This window comes from Cydia pomonella, chromosome 2 (genome assembly GCF_033807575.1).
Source record: "Cydia pomonella isolate Wapato2018A chromosome 2, ilCydPomo1, whole genome shotgun sequence".
Classification (NCBI taxonomy): Eukaryota; Metazoa; Arthropoda; class Insecta; order Lepidoptera; family Tortricidae; genus Cydia; species Cydia pomonella.
Genome location: NC_084704.1, coordinates 17,203,336 through 17,224,968, shown reverse-complemented (window position 1 = coordinate 17,224,968; position 21,633 = coordinate 17,203,336). Strand labels below are relative to the sequence as shown.

At 38.3% G+C, this 21,633-nt stretch overlaps 2 protein-coding genes across 2 annotated transcripts; one reads left to right on the top strand and one right to left on the bottom strand.

Annotated features, from left to right (window-relative positions):
* Positions 1-1,350: 1,350 nt before the first annotated feature.
* LOC133534539 (uncharacterized) lies at positions 1,351-4,521 on the top strand. Its single transcript, XM_061873705.1, has one exon. It carries the CDS (start codon positions 2,982-2,984, stop codon positions 3,807-3,809), a length of 828 nt encoding a protein of 275 aa, XP_061729689.1. The 5' UTR covers positions 1,351-2,981; the 3' UTR covers positions 3,810-4,521.
* Positions 4,522-17,309: 12,788 nt separating this feature from the next.
* On the bottom strand, positions 17,310-21,130 carry LOC133534536 (uncharacterized). Its single transcript, XM_061873701.1, has 2 exons — positions 19,711-21,130; positions 17,310-19,566 (listed from the first exon to the last, which is right to left on the bottom strand). The coding sequence occupies exon 2, from the start codon at positions 19,227-19,229 to the stop codon at positions 17,310-17,312; it is 1,920 nt and encodes a 639-aa protein (XP_061729685.1). The 5' UTR covers positions 19,230-19,566; positions 19,711-21,130.
* Positions 21,131-21,633: the final 503 nt, after the last annotated feature.

Below are 21,633 nucleotides of genomic sequence, written 5' to 3'. Positions count from 1 at the left end.
TTTTTCGAGATCTCAGCACGTGACAGACTCTTGGAAGTACGGAGCGAATCGTTAAATAATAACCGTAGATTCGGCCTGAATTTTGGTTATATTCAACTTAGAACGGTTTCAGTTTTGTACCTGTGTAAAGATAAGACATACGTTTTTTTAGAGTAACGAGTGTTTTACCATCAAGGGGGGAAACTTCGGATGGTGAAAAAAAGTTGCTTCTAATGAAAAGAGAATAAGGTATCACAAAGAAATAGGTCCGGTGTCTACCCTTCTCCAATGTATATAAATTACATTACAGCCACCAATAATTACAAAGTTAAAAGTTGTCAACGAAAGTTTTCTTTTTTCGTATTTTTGTATCCGATCTTAACCCTGATACAAAAATTGGTAAAATTGTGGCTCTCAAACTTTGATACCTATGTCATAAGGCAATTTGATAAGTAAACAATGTGCTAAGAAACCTCTTATTGTAAGGTTTACCCGAAATAATAAAGTAAGAAAAACCACTAAAATAATAGATAGGTTTCGAAGTTTTGACAATTTAAGATCTCGTGAACTGTACAGGTTTAGTGAAAGTGTAAATGTATTGTTTATTGAAAGGAATGTACTGGAAGATATTAAGTACTTAAGTAGGAGGGACAAAAATCAAAATAAAGAATAATCGTGCCCAGTCATTTTTAATGAAGGTCGCAAAAAAAATAAGAATCAAACTTAGAAATCAAAAAGATTAAGTAGTTCTTTAAAAAGGTCAAGGTTTTTTTTTATACTACGTTGGTGGCAAACAAGCATACGGCCCGTCAGATGGTAAGCAGTATGCGTAGCCTATGTACGCCTACAACTCCAGAGGAGTTACATGCGCGTTGCCAACCCTAACCCCCTCCCACCCCTCGTTGAGCTCACTGAGAGCCCATCTTGAAGTATGGAAAATAAGTAAAATTGCGATTTTGTTGGTATAATTTTGCAATTATGTATATATATAGTTGATATACAATCTTTTTTTTATAAAATGTAAGGATCGTATGTAAAGAGTAAAGTAAATATAAAGGAAAAGAGAGCCCTCTTGAAGCATTTTAAGGAAACTAATTTTGACGCCCTATCTCTAATTTGTATCCTAAACTAGCTATGTATGTATGCGTGCACAACTACATATGCATCCGTATGTGTAGGTACTTTATTGCGAAAAATTGCTCACTTGCTATCTATTTTACTCGATTTTGTTATACAATTCAACATGTATAATCATCCCTATACAATATAAATACTCTTTATTGCACACCTCAATAAAAGAAAACAATACAAAAGAAAACAGAAACATAAGCACAGGTAAACAACATGCGGTCTTATCGCTAAAAAGCGATCTCTTCCAGGCAACCTTTGGGTTGCGGAAATTAAAAAAATTACATTGTCAGTAAGTAGGTGTACATACACATACAATATACAAACATACAAAATAGACTGCCAAAATCTCTTCCTTTTGATTTACCGTCGCGCTGGTAGTGGTACTGGATAAAAATAATGGTGCGAAAGTGTGATCAAGAAAACAATAAATGTGATAATTAAGTAGGTCAGTAGGTAAATAAAAGAAAATTTAAAGTTTGACAATCACTGCTGTTTTTGAAATAGGTAAAGATCGGATTGTTTCTTCCGATCTTTACCTGGAAGGGTCGAGATCGGATAGCGGTCTACAGCAGTGCTAGGTCTATTAACACAATTACAAAAACAAACACAGTTTCATCACAATACGCAAAATAAATTACAGGTCGAAGATCGGATAGAAGAAAGAATTCGCGAAATTTACCTTGCTCTCTGTGATTGCGCATAGCACAAGCCCGACTCCCTGAGCGACGCGGGGACACTGGCAGTCGAGGCGCAATGAAATGGCGTCTTACACAATGTTGCCAACATTAAAAAATAAAGCCAAATTAGGGAGAAATGAATGTCCTACGTTCTTCACCCGCATCCGGTATTTACCCAACATACCTTAATCGTTGAACCGCCGCATTTCAAAATGGGCCTTATTTTGATATCGGCTAGCCGTAATGTAATACGGCGGATTATACAATAAGACTGCGATACTTATATGTCTATAAATTATAAATCCCCTTGTCAATGTAATTTCATTTAATTTGCTATCTAGTGGCAAACATCAATGTAGTTATCTTTTACTTGTGATGCACAAGTGTGAGCAATGTAAAATACTATATTTCTAAAAAAATGACTTGTTTATTGTGATTATACGTAGTAAAAGAAAATGTGATTATTAAATTATAATACGAAAGGTGGTCAAATCGCAAAATGCTGTCGTTTTATTTAAAATAATGAAATAATTAGACCAGTTCCGAAAGTACCGGGAAATCCCGGTTCTTTAAAACAGTACCGGTTCTGCAATCCCTAATAAGGATGTTATGCCCATCACTATTCCTTCTGTGTACGTATATTTAGAAACTGTCTCCGCCTCCAATTCGTGCGATAAGGACAACTGCAGCTCGGACCGAAATTCACACGCAAAAAACTCAAAAATCGAGGTTTCGCTCTCGACTGTTTCCTCCTCCAAAACGCAACCAATCATTATGAAATTTTGGAAATTGCAAGAGGAAGAAATAATCTATGCCGCTATGTTTTGATTTTTTGGATATTTGTTGTCATATTTGTATACTGCGCCTTTTTTTACAGCCAATTCAATTGAGCCGTTTTTGCGATTTTCGAGGCGCTGTAATTTTCTTCAAAATAAAATAATCCAAAAAAGCAAAACATAGCGGCACAGATATTGATGATATTGATCTTATTTGAAAAAATCATTGCTCTAGGTTTAAAATCCAGGGAGGAAACAGTCGAGAGCGTTTGTATGGAAAAATCACAACTAGGAATTCCTCGATCTGGTTGAGTTAAATTCGTAATCGTCTTGAGTGCGCGTGTGTTTGCGTGCGCTATCGGGCAGACAACTCCCCGGCTCCAGGGTCATCGGAAGCAAATTTCAGAGGTGTGGCAGAATGTCTCCGACACCACCAACCCCACAAACAACAACTATTGAATTATCCGCTATATCATTAGCTGCAAAGATACCTGATTTTTGGCAGGACCAGCCGCGACTATGGTTTTTGCAGGTGGAAGCTATTTTAGCACAACAAAAGGCAGGTGATCAATCAAACTACAATATGGTCATCGCAAAATTAGGAAAGCAAGCAATTCAGCAAGTTGCGGATATCCTTGAGAAGCCGCCTAGTGAGAACAAATTCGATACTCTGAAGGCCAGATTGCTTAGTGTTTACGAGGAGACAGAAGCGAAGAGGTTACAGCAATTGATGTCAGACATGGAATTGGGTGAGCAACGACCATCTCAGCTAATGAGGAGAATGCGTGACCTTGCGCGTGATAAAATTCCGGACGACACTTTAATCTATTTTTGGCAAGGTCATCTACCACCATCGGTAAGGGCAGTCGTAGCGTCAGCAGATTCAAAAAACTTAGAAACCCTTGCAAGTATTGCCGACAAGGTCATGGAGACGTTTAAACCGAATGAAGTCGCCTCAATTCAGACAACATCGCGCCAAAGTTCACCGAATGATTTTATAACGGCGGAATTAGCGAAGATTAACAGTCGCATCAGTGAATTAGCCAGCTCTAGTGGACGAGGTAGGAGCCGAAGGAGGAACCGCAGCCAGGGACGTGCACGTAGTCGCTCACGCAACAACAGCCGCTCTGGGAGGACCCCTAACAGCCCTGATTGGTTGTGTTTCTACCATTACCGATACAAGACCAAGGCCAATAAGTGCGTGCAGCCATGCAGCTGGAAAGGACAGTCGCCGACGGGAAACTAGACACCGTGCAGACGTTTTCGGCGGAACCCTGCACCTTGGTAAATAATTATCGCCTTAGTGTAATAGATAGAAACTCTGGTTTTAAATTTTTGGTCGATACAGGCGCAAATGTGAGTGTGATTCCAAAAAACTTTAAATTTGCGAAAGACTCTTTACAATCCGTTAAAAATTGCAAGTTATACGCCGCGAATAACACTGAGATTAAGTCATATGGATACGTCACATTAACGTTAAATTTGAATTTGAGACGTACTTTTAAGTGGAATTTTATTGCATGTGATGTTAAACAACCTATTATTGGAGCAGATTTTTTGCATAATTATAGACTCATTGTGGATTTGTATGGCAAAAAGTTAGTTGATAATTTGACAAGTATTTATGTAATTGGTACGATCATAAATCTTACTGACTCATCAATTAATTTAATTAGTACGGATAACAAGGCATATCATTTGTTGCACAAGTACCCAGAACTTTTAAAGCCGTTTTCGTTTATCGAGGCACCTAAACACAATACTTATCATCATATAGAGACGACAGGGCCTCCGATACATCAAAGAACTAGACCGCTGCCTCCTGATAGGTACGAAAAAGCAAAAAAGGAATTTCAAACAATGGTGGAGATGGGCATTTGCAGGCCATCTAAGAGTCCGTGGTCTAGTCCTTTGCATATTGTTCCTAAAAAAGATGGAGAGATTCGTCCGTGTGGCGATTACAGGGCCCTTATTCGACATGCTAAAAGTGACGTTTCGTGTTGATTTCCATTTGATGTGAGAAATATTGTGACTTGTCGAATTGCTATTATCACCACCTGTCAGTGAACAATATCCACACTAGAGGCGGGGCGTTGTACCGGAATAGTTTTTGGAACAGGTTATTTGTAATAGACTACTTTTAGCTTGTCGAGTATTTAAAAGTACGGACTTTGATTTCTGAAATAAAACAAATATGAAACTTTTATCACCTCGTACCTCCATTCTTACCGTTACTTTAGGTAAAATAAAATTTTGTTAACAGATGGTCGTCTGGGTGTCTGTTGTATCTAAAAATAATGTAATAATATATAACAAAAATATGACAATAGATTCATAGCCTTCACTCAAAACGTCACCATATTTCCGACCCTTACCGAAATAATAAGTCGATATTTGTATAAATAATCCTTATTTGTAAGACGCCTAAGCACGGCAAATACGTAAACTGCCTATTGGGGGTCATACTCGTAAAACTGGTATTTTAGACGTACTTTTGGTACGAGTAACAGAGACGTACTTTTGGTACGCAGTCCCAGCTCTAGTCAGGATTCTAGTTGTCAAATATAAGCGTGTCGAATACGTATTAGTTAAATGTCAAATGAAATTAGATCAACGGTAGACTTTTTTGTCGATGGGTATGGCTGCCATGTTTGGATTTATGACATTTAAAAGGGGATCCTAAGGCAGAGAGTAGTTTTACCTGTACGATTTTGATTCTTCTACTGGACGCAAGATGGAGTTAGCTGCCAAATTCCGATCAGGCTGACGCAACTAGGAAGAAAAATGTTTTGTATGGAATTTGTTTCGCAAATCATTGCCAACGAAGAAAAAGAAAACGTCAGTGCTATTTATTCTGTCAAGTTTACATCAAGTCTACTGTCAGCCTAATTGCTTTGTTTGTTTTGAAGGCTTCAATGTTTTGTTCGGGTATTTCGTGTAATTTCTTTATTATTTAGTGCAAAAATCGATACTGTAGATAAAGTCATGTTTTTCCAAGGCTGTATGTTTTCAGATGCATGCAGTGGGCCAAATTTGTTGGGAACGAAGACCTGATACATTTTCCCATAGAAAAGTTACATTTATTCAAACATGTATGTGCACATAATTATGAAAATCAAGCATTTAATAAAATAAAAAAACACGACTTAAAAACTGTATTAAAATAATTCGGGTCCACATTAAGCCCGACCAGATAGTAGTCCAATTAAGAACTATCCACTATATAACATACAACTTAAATGTGGACTCGATGCTAACCTGATTTCGAGTACAAAATTTGTAGACAGGAGCCTATGTTTCAACCCTCCCCATTTTATCGATATCGATAAGAATCGTAAGCGTGTACCGTACTACACTATTTAAATCGCTTATGTTGGTACTATGGTTCTTTGACGGTTCTTTGTCGTACATTTTGGTAATGATTTGCGAAACAAACTGATTCCACTCGCTAGTATGGAAGTCCCGTCTCTTAAAACGTAGTGATTATATGCTCTTTGACAATGACATGCAGTTGCGTCGATGTAGATCTATCATAAAACGTACATGTGACGCATGTGACAATTGTCCAGGATGAAAGAACTATCTTGACAATTAACATAAAGCAATACAATACCACAAAATGTCAACAAGAAAACAGATTTATTATAAAAATACAAATTATATACAAAGCTTCATTTTAAAACCAATGGTCGTGGGTTCTAACCCCGGCTCTTAACAATGTGCATCTTGTAACATGTACCGATTGCTTTACAGTAAAGTAAAATATAGGTATAATTATCATGAGGAAGATGGAGTAGCCCCAATAAGGTATATTTTCCCCTCTGGGTTAGAAGGTCAGATAGTAGTGAGACAGGGAGATATAGTGAAGAATGCGGAAAAAACAAGCATTTATTGTGTTGTTAGGCTAGTTTTTTTTTCAAAATTTGAAAACGAACGCAACAGCATGCTCAAAGCCCCCTGTGAGTCAGAATCTGTTAAATTCAGCCTTAAGACGAAACAGGAGCTGAGCCCGTACACAAATTTGAGATTTTTAGGTAAAAGGTAAAAAATATCGCCGTCGCGCTGACGAGTGTGGCACCCCGTACCTAGCTAGAGACTATCCCTTGTGTGTGTACCAACAAACCAAATTTTAGACAAATATGATACGTCTTCTTCTTCTTTGTCGTTGTACTCTTTGCAGAGCGTCGTGGTCAACTGCTGATATCAGGCGCAGATGTTGCTTGCCGTACGATTTCTCGCCATTTTTCGCGGTTGGGGGCCATTCTGGCAAATGCGTTCAGGGGACCCTTCATGGCAGATTTGATTTGGTCAGTCCATCGCATAGGTGGCCTTTTGCGCGGTCTATTTCCGTTTGCTCTACCCTGCACCACTAGACGCTCTATGGAGTCGTTGTTCCTCCTCGAGACGTGACCGAAAAAACTGAGTATGCGGGTCTTTACGAGAGTCGAAAGGCGCTGCTTGATACGGAGTTCTTTAAGGATGGAGACATTAGTCTAAAACTCGGTCCAGGATATCCCCAGCATTTTCCTCCAGCACCATATTTCTAGGGCGTCTATCGTCTTTTCCTCTGTCTTTCGGATAGTCCAGGTCTCCGCAGCGTGTAAGAATATAGGAAAAACGAGGGCCCGTACAAGCCGAACCTTCGTGGTGTTTGTGACGTTTCGGTGATACGTAGCCTATACGTAAAAACTAGCCAAGACAAATCCTTTATAATTTCAGGATTTTCTACACAGCACAGAACATGGGACCCATATAGATCTCAATTCCGTTGTCGGCGAATCAACAACGACTCATATTCTTAATATTGAACTTAACTGGCTCTCATTTCACATTAATGTTTTAAATTAATTATAGGCATAGACATACCATATCATATTGTAAGTACAAAGTTTCAGAGCAATCTAGCAAGTCATTTTAAAATGAGAGCGTAACTACATTTGTATGGAGAACCGAATTTGCTGCGGACGCACTATGTAGCATAATCGGATTAGGACCAACCTCGATATCTCTGTAACAGTCATGAAATTTATTATGTATATAAATTAAAGGCCCCTTTTTCATGCCCAAACCATTTAACATTTGGGGATCTCGAGGAATCCGAGCCAACTTGGAAAATGTGTACCATCAACACAACAGTCAACATTAAAAATTATTAAATTCTACACAAAAAAGTCCTCGATATCTTTGCAGAACAATACATCTTGTTATAGAGAATACTTGCTGAATCTAAGTTTAACGCTTATACACTTCCAGGGGACATTCTCTTAAAAGGAAACTCGGAGGAATATGAATTCTATTTTTAACTATACATTTGTACGTGGTCTACCCCAATATTAACATTTTACTCTACTGTGACTATACCAGAAAGAAGGGTTATGGGTGTACGTACTGATGATTCAGTACACCCAGTAGCTAGGTATTAGGATACTGGACGGATTTTTTTAAATGACGTATCGTTAGATTTCTCTTGCCATTCACAACCTACTTTTACTTGTTCTATTAAAGAAAAATCAATACAGCCGCCTTGAGAGGACTCCGAATATTAAATCATATTTTTTCTTCTAGCGCCTAAACTATTGAGCGGAGTACAGTAAAACAGACATCAGTAGATCCACAGTTAGTATACAAGTGCTATGCAATACAAAGTTACTAAAATTAACGGAAGAAAAAAGTTTAGGGCTAAATAATACGTCATTTAAAAAATCCGTCCAGTATCCTAAGGTACAGGGTGTCCTGAATCCTCAGTACTTATACCCATAACCCTACTTTCTGGTTAAGTTGCAGTCAAGTAAAATATTGATATTGGGGTAGATTATGTACAAATGTATAGTTAAAAGTGGAATTTTTATTGTTCCAAGTTTTCTATTAAGAGAATATCCCATGAAAGGGTATAAGGGCTAAATCTGGGTTTAGCAAGTATTTTTTACAGCAAGATCATTTTTTTTCGCAAAGATGTCTAAAACTATTTTATGTAGAATTTTATAAGCTTGAATGTTGCCTTACACGATTATTGAATAAAGAACGTAGATTTAGAGTAAAACGCGAATTTCTCCCGGATGGTCCACATTTTCCAAGATGGCTCCGGTTCCTCGAGGTCCCCAAATGTCAAATGGTGTGGGCATGAAAAAGGGGTCTTTAAGGGGCGTATATACATACCAAATTTCATGACTGTTCAGACATTTCGAGTTTGGTCCTAATCTGACTGTGCTAATGCCACTATGTACGTAAACTGTAACTGTACTGCGGACTCAACCTTCACGTTATAATTTTTTAAGTATTAACGTTGACATAGTAACGAAAATAATAAACACGTCAATTGAAGTAAACAATATTATTATATGCAAGAAAATTTTGCAAAATAGGTACATTAAACATTAATGATTAATATGTAAAACACCATTAATTATTGAATTAAAATTATGATTTTGTGTTAAAAAATATGAGACCAATTATACAGCCCGATTACACGGGCTACATATTAAAAATGATTATCATGGAAACAGTAAATATACACAGGTGAACAAAGTTATAGTAAAATAGGTGCATAATTTCAGAGCTTGCCTGGCCCACCTGTACCACCTACCATGACCACGGCCGTCTCCTACTATTATTTTTTTCTAATACCTATGGCCTTACTAGCGAATAGTATTCCATGTTCTTGATCCAGAATTTAAACCCTTAACTACATATTTGTGGCACTTGGGGTTGAATTTGAAACTCTAGGGCACTAGCGTGGCTCTATGAGAGCGCCTTATATAGGCTTCTGGTGACCAGAGGATCAGCATTGTTAACCAGCGCGGAAATGCACCCAGCCTTCTGGGCACCCTACCGAGCGACCAGAATATAGGGCAAATATTTTATGTATACGTTTTTGACTTAAGTGTTTTTATCATGTTTTATATTTAAACTTACAGATGTCGAACTACCAGCAAAGTTTTTGAAGAGGTGTGAGGTTTTTATATTTCCTGGTACCAAACTGATACAGGAAATTGGAACCTCAGTAAATAATCTACACCGAAGACAATGAAATATAGTCACATAATACTTTAATGTTTTATTTTATTAAAGAAATCGGTAAAAAAATGTGTTAACTGAAAAAGATAAATTTTATTTTATTTGTAGTTGAATAACAAAATATGTATTTAATCTCCTTTTAACATAGGAATTCTCTTTGTGTAGGTACATATAAATAATAGGTACTTAGGTCTTGGTAAGTAATATAGACAGGACAGTAGGTCTTATCTTAATAATTTGAGATCTCATACATGCGTTCCGATATATCTGATGGCGACTGTACATACAATGGGGTCGCGTATACGAGTACAAAGAGCATTAAAATAGTTGTTGATAGACCAAGTGAGCGAGCTACTATGGTACCTATCTTTATATCAATTTTATGCATTATGTAATAGCGCAATACAGAATTTTTTTTTGACAAATGTAGTATTATTTTTATAGTAATAAAGTTTATTCATGAACCATCTCGTAATTTAAAAAAAACGGACTTTATCTCTAAATCATATGCCTTATATTTACAGATGTGTTAGGTTACAACTTGGTTCGTTAACGTGGTTTAGAAGCAACTTGAGACTGGGTGCGGAGTAAATTGCATCAATTTTTTTTACAATTTTGAGCGTTTCTAGGAGAATATGTGGAGCGAGCATTATTCGACGTGTAGGTGTGGGTTCAACAAAAAGATCGCATGTCAATAGTGCTTTATTGTCGTTAAAATTCAATTAATAATCGCCTTTATCGACCATCAACTGTGTGGTCACTTTTTAATTGATTGACATTGTCAGGTATAGTTTCACTACTCGCCGCCGCATTATTCATAGCGCATTACTTATACTATCGGATACAAGATGTCGCTGATTCTTGTAAAGTTATGTTTTAAAAAAAAAAGACGCCTTACTCTATGCCATATATTGTATGAAAGGAAGGGTATTCCCTGTCGTACGTCAAAAAATCCAAGATGGTGCCCAAGCCCATAGACAATAAAGTCTAGCAATAAAATCAACACTTGTCAAAATTTGACATTAGCAATCCACAGTCAGGTGACAATCAAATCAAACCGATCCACTTCGAGTTCAGAGCCATTACAAACTGTATAGTAGTAATAAACAAAGTTGATTTTAGTTTGATTATTTTTTCTATGAATGAGTTTTGATTGTTCCAAATGATAATATCCACAGTTGATAGAATCAACACTTGATACAATCAACATGCGATAGAATCAAGTGTTGATTTGATGTGGACGCGAAATTTGACAGTTGTGCATGTCGAATAAGGCCCCAGAGCTCTGAACGCGGTCACGAAACCGGATCGTTACCCTATTGCGAGAGTACACGACTTCACCTATCTACTAGCAGGTAAGACCATATTTTCTTGTGTAGATATTCGTAGAGCTTATCATAACATCATGGTACATCCTGAAGACGTGGAGAAGACGGCCATTACGACTCCGTTTGGGTTGTACGAGTTCCCTAGAATGAGTTTCGGCCTAAGAAACGCTTGCCAGACTTTCCAGCGTTTTATGAATAACACCGTTTTAAGAGATTTTGATTTTGTGTACCTATTGTTATTTAGATGACATACTTGTTGCTTCTCTCTCAGAGGAAGAACACGACGGTCATCTCGAACAATTATTTAAAAGGCTTAGCGAATTTGGTATCACCATCAATCTACAGAAATGTACGTTTAAAGAGAAGAAATTAGAATTCCTAGGTTACGAGATATCAACTGAAGGTTTTAGACCACTGGAAAGTAAGGTTCAAGCTATTAAAGACTATCCTAAACCGCAAACAGTTAATCAGTTGCGAACATTTTTAGGCATGATTAACTTTTATAGACCACATTTGCCACACGCTGTACAACATCAAGAATTATTACTTAGGTACATTCACAAAGCTAAACGCAACGACAAAACACCTATAGTGTGGACACAGGAAGCTGACGAAGCGTTCCGACAATGTAAGATTAGCTTAGAAAATGCTGCTATGCTAGCATACCCACTTGCCACGGTACCTATTTCTTTATTTGCAGACTCTAGCAACACGTGCGTTGGTTCTGTTATACAACAATATGTTGACGGTAATTGGAAACCCTTAGCTTATTTTTCTAAGAAGCTAACTTCTGCACAAATGAAATACAGTACTTACGATAAAGAACTACTAGCTATTTATTTGTCTGTTCAACATTTTAGGTATCTGCATGAAGGCAGAGAACTAATTATTTTTACAGATCATAAACCCTTGATATATGCTTTTAGTAAATTGAATAGCGACAGTAACAAAGAGATTCCTAGACGAACAAGACAGTTACTTTTCATAAGTGAGTTCACTACTGATATAAGACATATACAGGGTAAGGACAACGTAGTTGCCGATGCATTATCTAGAATAGAGACTGTTGCTCTTCAAAATATTGCGATCGATTATTTCATGTTATCGAAGGCACAGAAAAATGATGACCAGTTAAAAACTTTATTGCAAAATGATAAATTACAATTTAAAGAGATAATGTTGCCTAGTTGCACTTATACTGTTTACTGTGAATTATCTACAGGTAATGCGAGACCGTACATTCCTGAGCAATTTCGTCGCGATGTTTTCAAAAGTGTTCATAATTTAAGTCATCCAGGTGTACGAACGTCACGTAAGATGGTTTCTAACAGGTTTTTCTGGACAAACATGAACAAAGATGTAGGTCTTTGGGCCAAAACCTGCGTTGCATGCCAGAAATCCAAGGTCGCGCGACACACCAAATCGACTCCAGGTAAGTATCCAGAGGTAGACAGATTCGAGCACATACATGTAGATTTGGTCGGACCTTTACCAACGTCATCTGAAGGTTGTAGGTATTTGCTTACTATAATAGACCGTGCCACCGGTTGGCCTGAAGCGTTCCCATTACAGGACATATCGGCAGAAACAGTAGCACAAACAATATATGACGGTTGGATAGTGCGATTCGGGTGTCCAGTTACTTTAACTAGTGATCAAGGTAAACAATTTGAAAGTAACCTTTTCCGACAGTTAATGAAGTACATAGGAACGGAAAAGCTTAGAACTACACCATACCACCCGGAGAGTAATTCTGTCCTTGAACGCTGGCATAGATCTTTGAAAGCAGCGTTGCAAGCGCGTATTAATAGTACCTCATGGGTTACTGAGTTAAACACAGTTTTATTAGGTCTTCGTACAGTACCTAGATTGGATACTGGTGTTAGTGCCGCTCAATTGGTTTATGGTTGTTCCATACGTTTACCAGCCGAATTTTTTTGTAATGTCGATAAAAATGTAACTGAACCACATTCCATGTTAAGTAAAATTAAAGAGAAAATACGGAATTTGACACCGAGACCATATTGTCATCAATGTCATCATAGTAGTAATAACAAATTCTTTGTTAGTCCTGACCTTAAAACTTGTAGTTATGTATTTGTTCGTCGAATTGTAAAAACATCCTTACAAACGCCTTACGAAGGGCCATATAAAGTAATTTCAAGGAATGACAAGGTTTTCAAAATTCAATTGGAAGACCGTGAAGTAAATATGTCAATAGACAGGTTAAAACCTGCGTATTTACTAAATGAAAAAGTGAATTCATCACAAAAAAGAATTACTCCAAGTACACCACAAGCGAGTAGCGGAATCGCTCCGCCTATGCCTAGCGTCGCACCCTATGTGACGCGTAGTGGTCTGTACCCCTAGTGTAAATAAATTCGATTTCCAAACGTGACGTACGCGTTTGCGTTTAGTCTCATTTTGTATTGGATTTCGAAAGAGCGCGCCAAGCGGGACGTTTTGGAAACTCAAAATCCTATACAAAATGAGACTTAACGTAAACGCGTTCGTCACGTTATGATGTCGATCAAAGTTACACTAGGGGTACGGATGGTTAAGAAATCTGTTCGATTTTGTGATGAATAGGGTTAGTAGGTTATATTTTTGCAATTAAGTATTTTAATGTAACAACATGTAATCTAGAAAATATTCAGAACAATTTGCACTTCACTTTAAGCAGCGAAACATATAATACCTAACTAATTATGGGTAACTACGGTAGCAAGAAAGATTCGGATAATACAGATAAATCAAGTACGTTGACGGCAGAAGCATCAATTAACGTTTCCGGGATAGCTACCCAGTTGAATACATTTAGTAGTAATTGTTATAATTCTACTAGTATTTTTGCTGTACTACATTTATAGTAGTTGCAAAAGGAAGATGAACAAATGGTTCACCAGACGAGTCCAGGTCCTGGCCAGGGACCGGAAAACCCGTTCATTTGGCTTACCCGTTCGAATGGGTAACCCCTTCATATGATAAGCTAATCGTTTGGGTAACCCGTTCAACCGGTTGCCCAACAATAATGATTAACCCGTATTATTCAGATTAACCTAATCGTAACAAGTGGTTACCGCTTACAGGAGCTGATTCGGTTTGTGTTTTGCGTGTACTAACCGGTAACCTTTCGGTTTAGGGTAAGCCTTACCCCTCTCCCGCGCCTTTCCTCCACCGCTGCGGCACCGCGGCAGAGATGGGCATTACGTAATTGATTCGATAGTTATATTGTAACTAACGACGTAAAAGTACTTTTCGTTAATGTTGACTTACTATATAGAATCTATATTATAGATGCTTATTTGTATCCGGTTTTAGTAAGATGGCGGCCACACACTTTGTCATAAAAATCATCATTTTTAGGTTTTAGGGAGTGCAGATTTCGAAAATCATGACTATTTTGGAATCCAAGATGGCGGCCATGCAATTTGTCATAAAAGTCGTCATGGATGGAGTCCAAGATGGTGACCATGTACTATGTCATAAAAATCGTCATGGATGTCGTTTTATAGGTTTTAGGGAGTGCGGATTTCGAAAATCGTGACTATTTTGGAATCCAAGATGGCAGCCAAGCAATTTTTCATAAAAGTCGTCATGGATGTCGTTTTATACGTTTTAGGGAGTGCGGATTTCGAAAATGATGACCATTTTGGAGTCCAAGATGGCGGCCATGCAATTTGTCATAAAAGTCTTCATGGATGTCGTTTTATAGGTTTTAGGGGGTGCGGATTTCGAAAATCATGACTATTTTGGAATCCAAGATGGTGGTCATGCAATTTGTCATAAAAATCGTCATGGATGTCGTTTCATACATTTTAGGGAGTGCAGATTCCGAAAAAGATGACCATTTTGGAGTCCAAGATGGTGACCATGTACAATGTCATAAAAATCGCCATGGATGTCGTTATATAAGTTTTAGGGAGTGCAGATTTTGAAAATCATGACTATTTTGGAATCCAAGATGGCGGCCATGCAATTTGTCATAAAAGTCGTCATGGATGGAGTCCAAGATGGTGACCATGTACTACGTCATAAAAATCGTCATGGATGTCGTTTTATAGGTTTTAGGGAGTGCGGATTTCGAAAATCATGACTATTTTGGAATCCAAGATGGCGGCCATGCAATTTGTCATAAAAGTCGTCATGGATGTCGTTTTATACGTTTTAGGGAGTGCGGATTTCGAAAATGATGACCATTTCGAAGTCCATGATGGCGGCCATGCAATTTGTCATAAAAGTCTTTATTGATGTCGTTTTATAGGTTTTAGGGAATGCGGATTTCGAAATCATGACTATTTTGGAATCCAAGATGGCGGCCATGCAATTTGTCATAAAAGTTGTTATGGATGTAGTTTTATACGTTTTAGGAAGTGCAGATTTCGAAAAAGATGACCATTTTGGAGTCCAAGATGGTGACCATGTACAATGTCATAAAAATCGTCATAGATGTCATTATATAGGTTTTAGGGAGTGCAGATTTCGAAAATGATGACTATTTTCGAATCCAAGGTGGAGGCCATGCAATTTGTCATAAAAGTCGTCATAGATATCGTTTAATAGCTTTTAGGGAGTGCGGATTTCGAAAATGATGACCATTTTGAAATCAAAGGTGGCGGCCACACTGTGAACGCCGGTACTTGATTGCTGGGATGATTTGGCGAAGAAATGAGTGCTAATACCTTTTCAATAAAAAATTGGTTTAATAACCAGGAAACTACAAGGTGTAAAAAAATTATAGGTTAAATAGCACGTAGTCCATTTGGTGGCTTGAGGACGAGTGAAGGACGCGGCGCTGTCGGTAAAGCCGTAGGCTCGCGTCGATCGGGCAGGTTTCTTGGCGTATGCGTGTGTGAGTGGTGCATCATGTATAGTTTGCACAAACACATGCTAGGCGTTAACATGTTGCGGCCTCAGGAACGAAGTTCGTGTCTATGACTGGTAGCGGGCACAGTCGGTTGCGCGGCTCGTCGAAGAGTCCCCGAGGTGGTGTGTACGTCGGCGACGCGGGTCACGCCGTCGGAGCCGGGGTAGAGGCGCGTCACGCGCCCCAGCAGCCATCGGTTGGGAGGCAGCCGGTCATCTTTCACCAGCACCATCTCTCCTAATTGGAGTTGCTGGCCTTGCTTGCGCCATTTCTGTCGTTTCTGGAGCTCTGTAATATATTCTATATAATATCGGGACCAGAAATGGGCTTTTAATTGTTGAATCCTCATATATCGTGAGAGAGTAGGTATCGCCGCAGGGTCAGAGCTCTGAGGAGAAGGCAACATCGTTAGCGTTCGTCCGATTAAGAAGTGAGCGGGGGTGAGTGCTGTAAGGTCTGAAGGGTCGGATGATAATGGGGTGAGAGGCCTAGAATTAAGGGTAGCCTCGATGGAAGTGAGAACTGAATTTAAATCTTCATATGTTAAGTGGGCTAAACCTAAGACCCTTTTTAGGTGGTATTTTACAGATTTTACGGAACCCTCGGCCAATCCATTAAAGTGTGGACTATATGCTGGTGAAAATTTAAAGTTTATGAACAACTCAGATGCTTTTGAGCTGATGTAGTTACTGTTTGATTTTAGGAACTTAGACAACTCATTACATGCGCCTGTGAAGCAAGTCCCATTGTCTGAGAAAATATTTTGAGGCTTTCCTCTGCGGGCGATGAATCGATCTAGTGCTGAGAGGAAAGTGTTACTACTTAAATCGGTGACAAGTTCTATGTGAACTGCTTTTACGGCCAGACAAACAAATATGCAGAGGTACGACTTTATCAGTCTACTGCCTCGACCTCTTCGGTACAGTATCATGATTGGTCCGGCGTAGTCACACGCGGTATTAGCAAAAACATAGTCAGTATGTAGCCTTGGTGAAGGAAGATTGCCCATTATGGGTTGAATGCTCTTGCCTGCATAACAACGACATCTAATGCAATTTTCAACGATTTTTCTCGCCAGGTTACGACCATTGATAAACCAGAATTTGTGACGCAATATTGCAAGTAATAGTTGCGGAGGTGCATGTAAAAACATAGTATGATAGTGTCTAAATATCAAAGTGGCTAAATGATGCTTTGAATCAAGCAATATTGGGTGTTTAGTGTCATAATCATAAAATGAGTTACAGAGCCTGCCACCTACTCGTAACAGTTTATCATTTGTGTTATAAAATGGATTCAATTGTAGCAATTTATTATTGGCAGACAATTGCCTTTTGTTTTTTAATAAGTCATATTCTGAAATAAAACTTTCAAGCTGAACGAATCTGCACATTGAATTCAAGGACAAATTTAGTTCATTAATTTTTATGTAACCAGTGTGTGCCAGTGTGTTTGTTTTGCGGGTTACGACAGTTGTGAATAAACCGATGAACGTATGCGATTATACGTTGAAGCTTACTGATTCTAATTCAAAGAATTAAGAAATTTGATCAATTAATTGTTTATCATAATGTTGTAAGTATAAATTAATGTTATGGTTGCAATGGACTGTATTAAATTTTGATGGTAAGTTTTGTTTTGATGAAACTGTAACTAAGAAACCCAATTTGGTTTCCCATAAAGTTGGTTTATTTTTACCTAATGGAATTTTATGAGTACCAAGTACTGACCAAAATATTCCTGATCCAAGTAGCATGTCTACTGGAGCAGGTACATCAAATGTGGGATCTGCCAACCTAATGTGTGGCGGTATGTTTAACGTTGTACGGTCAATTCGAGACACTGGCAACGGTTGAGTTATACGTGATGCTACTAAACAGGGCACCTTTTCATGATAATCATTGAGTAATGACGATATAAGTACGTCGCAACTTTTTGACAAATGTGATGTTTGATAATTTAATCCGTCGACTATTGTCGGAGCTGAAGAAGTAGGTAAGTTTAATTTTGCGCATAAACTTTCAGTAACATAACTCGCGGTTGAACCATTATCGAGTAACGCTCGTATTGTTTGTTTTTTACCACTGTGGTCTGTCACTTGAATTAAGACGGTTGACAGTAGCATGCTATTATTATTTACGGCTGACATAGAAATTTCTTGAACTGGACTAGAAAATTGTTCATCGTCGTCAGGCTGCGGCAAAGAATGCAGCGCGACGTCATTTGACGAAGGCGCAGGAGTTGTATGTTCATGCAACAGACTATTGCGCTGTAATCCACATATGCGACACGAATTCAGCCTACACGTTTTTTCATTGTGACCCACGAGTAAACAGTTTAAGCAAACCTTGAGTGCCTTAGCTTTATCAACGCGAGCTTGTAATTTTAATGTTTTGAACTTTGGACATAGATACAGTGCGTGGTCTTGATTGCAAAACGGACAAGCGTACTTGCGAGAAGTAGTGGGGGAATAAGTATTAGCTGTCAACGCCTTCTGTCGACTGTGCGTAGTGTCGCTAGACCGACGTTTTATATTAGAGATTTCAGTTGATTCTAGTAAGTCAGCCCGATCTTTAAGGAAATCGTTAAACATTTGAAGTGTAGGGAGCTCCTTTAATTTATTCCTATACGATTCCCATTTACGATGTGTAGTTGTATCTAATTTGCTTGATATTATTTGAATTATGAGAACATCCCAATGCTCAGTAGGGAGATCAAGTGATTTGAGTGCTCTTAAGTTTTTATTTATCGTGTCAATAAGGTTTCTTATTGATCTAGACGATTCTTTTGACAATTGTTCTATGTCAAAAATTGCCTGAATATGGTTGTTCACTAAAGATCTTTTATTATTATAACGATCGCAAAGTAGTTCCCAAGCTGATGTATAATTATCGCTGGAAAAATCTAAAGATTGAATCACCACCGCGGCACTACCCTTTAGCGCGGCGCGCAAGTAATGAAATTTATTAATGTTTGGAATTGAATTATTTGAATGTATGAGACTACTAAATGTGTCACGGAACTCCAACCAGTCATGATAATGGCCCGAGAAGCTAGGCATATCTATAGTAGGAAGTTTAAGTTTTGTCCCACCTCCAATCGCAGTAACACAAGAACCTGTCTCCGAGCCGTCGCCGCCCGCAGAGGCGCCCGGCGCCGGCGCGGCCGCCGCCAGCAGCTCGCGCGCGCGCGCGACGAGCCCGAAGTACTTGCTCTCGAAAGCCTCGCGTTCTTTATACTGCTCATCTGGAATTTCCAATTCGTTCTCTATATCACACTGAACGGAGTCAAATTCTGAATATATTTCTTCAATTTTTGATAAACGGTGATTTAATTCAGAAATTTGCAATCTACTCAAGCGATCACAACTTTCGACAGTTGTTAGATGGCTTTCAAACAGCGTAAGCTTAGCTTTGAATGAGGCACGCCTTTTAATTAAAGGTTTAATATCAACCATTTTAAAAATTATAAATTAAAGGCAAAATAATGAGTTAATTAATTCAGTATATGTGTCAGTGTAAGTTGGCACTGACAGCTTGTTTATAGCTAAAATGTAATTTATACGAACCAATGCGATGAAATGAGTTGCTAGAAAAACAACAGTTGCAATGCAATTAAGTTCAAAAATAAAGATTTGAAACGATTACTTAAATTAGTACAAAAGCAGCGGAGTGAGGGTGCGCGTAAAAACTGCAAAAAGTCAAGCGGTGCAAGCGCGTAGCAACAGCTCGCAGCGAGCGCGCGGTGTCCGAGCCAGCCAGGCGCCAGCCAAACAGCGCGGATATCGGAATGCACTAGAACACGTGAAATAGCACTATTTAAGTACGTTGTTATATACAGTTCACACTCACAACGAAGCGATGCCAAAAAACTAGAACACTCTGAAATGCAATTTATAAGAATTATGTTAATTATTAACGAACAAAAGGTATTCCAACCTTTGTTTAACAATAAGGAAAATATGAGCAATAATGCACGAAGCGTAAATGAAGTGATTGCAAAGATAACAGAATTAACCTGTTTATGATGAGAATGCGAATAGGAAATATTGTTGCTAAGTGCAATTAGAAATAACTCGTTAACAGAATAACGGATCGTTAACGTATTTAAGTATGTATAAGTATGAATAATTTGCAAAATAAAGGATTTGCGAATAACGTGCAATAGGTACGTTTGTGACGGCAACACAAAATGAAGGATTTGTGAGCGTTAATGAGAAATATCCGTTAACGTTATTAACCTTAACGTTACTAAAAGGTATATGAATATGATATGTCTTGCAAAATGAAGGATTTGCAAGAAACGTGTAATACGAATGTAACGGCAACACAAAATAATGGATTTGTGAGCGTTATTAAGAAATATCCGTTAACGTTATTAACCTTAACGTTACTAAAAGGTATATGAATATGATATGTCTTGCAAAATGAAGGATTTGCAAGAAACGTGTAATACGAATGTAACGACAACACAAAATAATGGATTTGTGAGCGTTATTAAGAAATATCCGTTAACGTTATTAACCTTAACGTTACTAAAAGGTATATGAATGTGAGAAGACTTGCAAAATGAAGGATTTGCAAGTATAACGTGAAATACGTTTTTAACGATACCCCAAAATAACGGATTCGTGGACGTTAATTGCAGAATAAGGGTTACGGGACAAATATGTAATTTAATTGGGAAGTAAATACACAAATAAAGGATTGTGTTTGAAATTAATGATTTCGGAACGAACAAACGGAACGAACTTACGGTTTGCCAGTCTCACTTAGAACTTAACTTATAAATGATATTTCCCTGTGTCGGCGCCGTCGATCTACTTATCTCCCAACTCTCACTCTCAGATTTCTTCTCCCAATCGTATTTGTCCTCGTAGAAATTATCTTCAAGCCACGTAGAAGTTGTAGATGGGTATAAAATCGGATGACTCGTCCTATTTCCAGTGAATCCGATGTTTGAAATGATTGAAAACTTCCACGTAGTCACAGCCAAAATCACGTCAGCGAAGTATTTCCTTTGTTCTTTGTTCGTCGCTGGTAAAATATCCGGGGTCGTAGGTCCAAAAATGTGAACGCCGGTACTTGATTGCTGGGATGATTTGGCGAAGAAATGAGTGCTAATACCTTTTCAATAAAAAATTGGTTTAATAACCAGGAAACTACAAGGTGTAAAAAAATTATAGGTTAAATAGCACGTAGTCCATTTGGTGGCTTGAGGACGAGTGAAGGACGCGGCGCTGTCGGTAAAGCCGTAGGCTCGCGTCGATCGGGCAGGTTTCTTGGCGTATGCGTGTGTGAGTGGTGCATCATGTATAGTTTGCACAAACACATGCTAGGCGTTAACACACACATTTTGTCATAAAAGTCATCATGGAAGTCATTTTTTAGGTTATAGGGAGTGCGGATTTCGAAAATCATGACTATTTTGGAATCCAAGATGGCGGCCTTGTTTTTGTCATAATAGTCGTCATGGATATCGTTTTATAGGTTTTAGGCAGTGCGGGTTTTGAAAATGATGACTATTTTGGAATTCCAAGATGACGGCCACGTACTATTTAATAAAAGTCATCATGGGTGTCGTTTTATAGGTTTTAGAGAGTGCGGATTTTGAAAAAGATGATCATTTTGGAATTCATGATGCCGACCATGAAATATGTCAGAAAAATAGTCATGGATGTCGTTGTATAGGTTTTACGGAGTGCGGATTTCGAAAATCATGACTATTTTGGAATCCAAGATGGCGACCATGCAATTTGTCATAAAAGTCGTCATGGATGTCGTTTTATAGGTTTTAGGGAGTGCGGATTTCGAAAGTCATGACTATTTTGGAATCCAAGATGGCGGCCATGCAACTTGTCA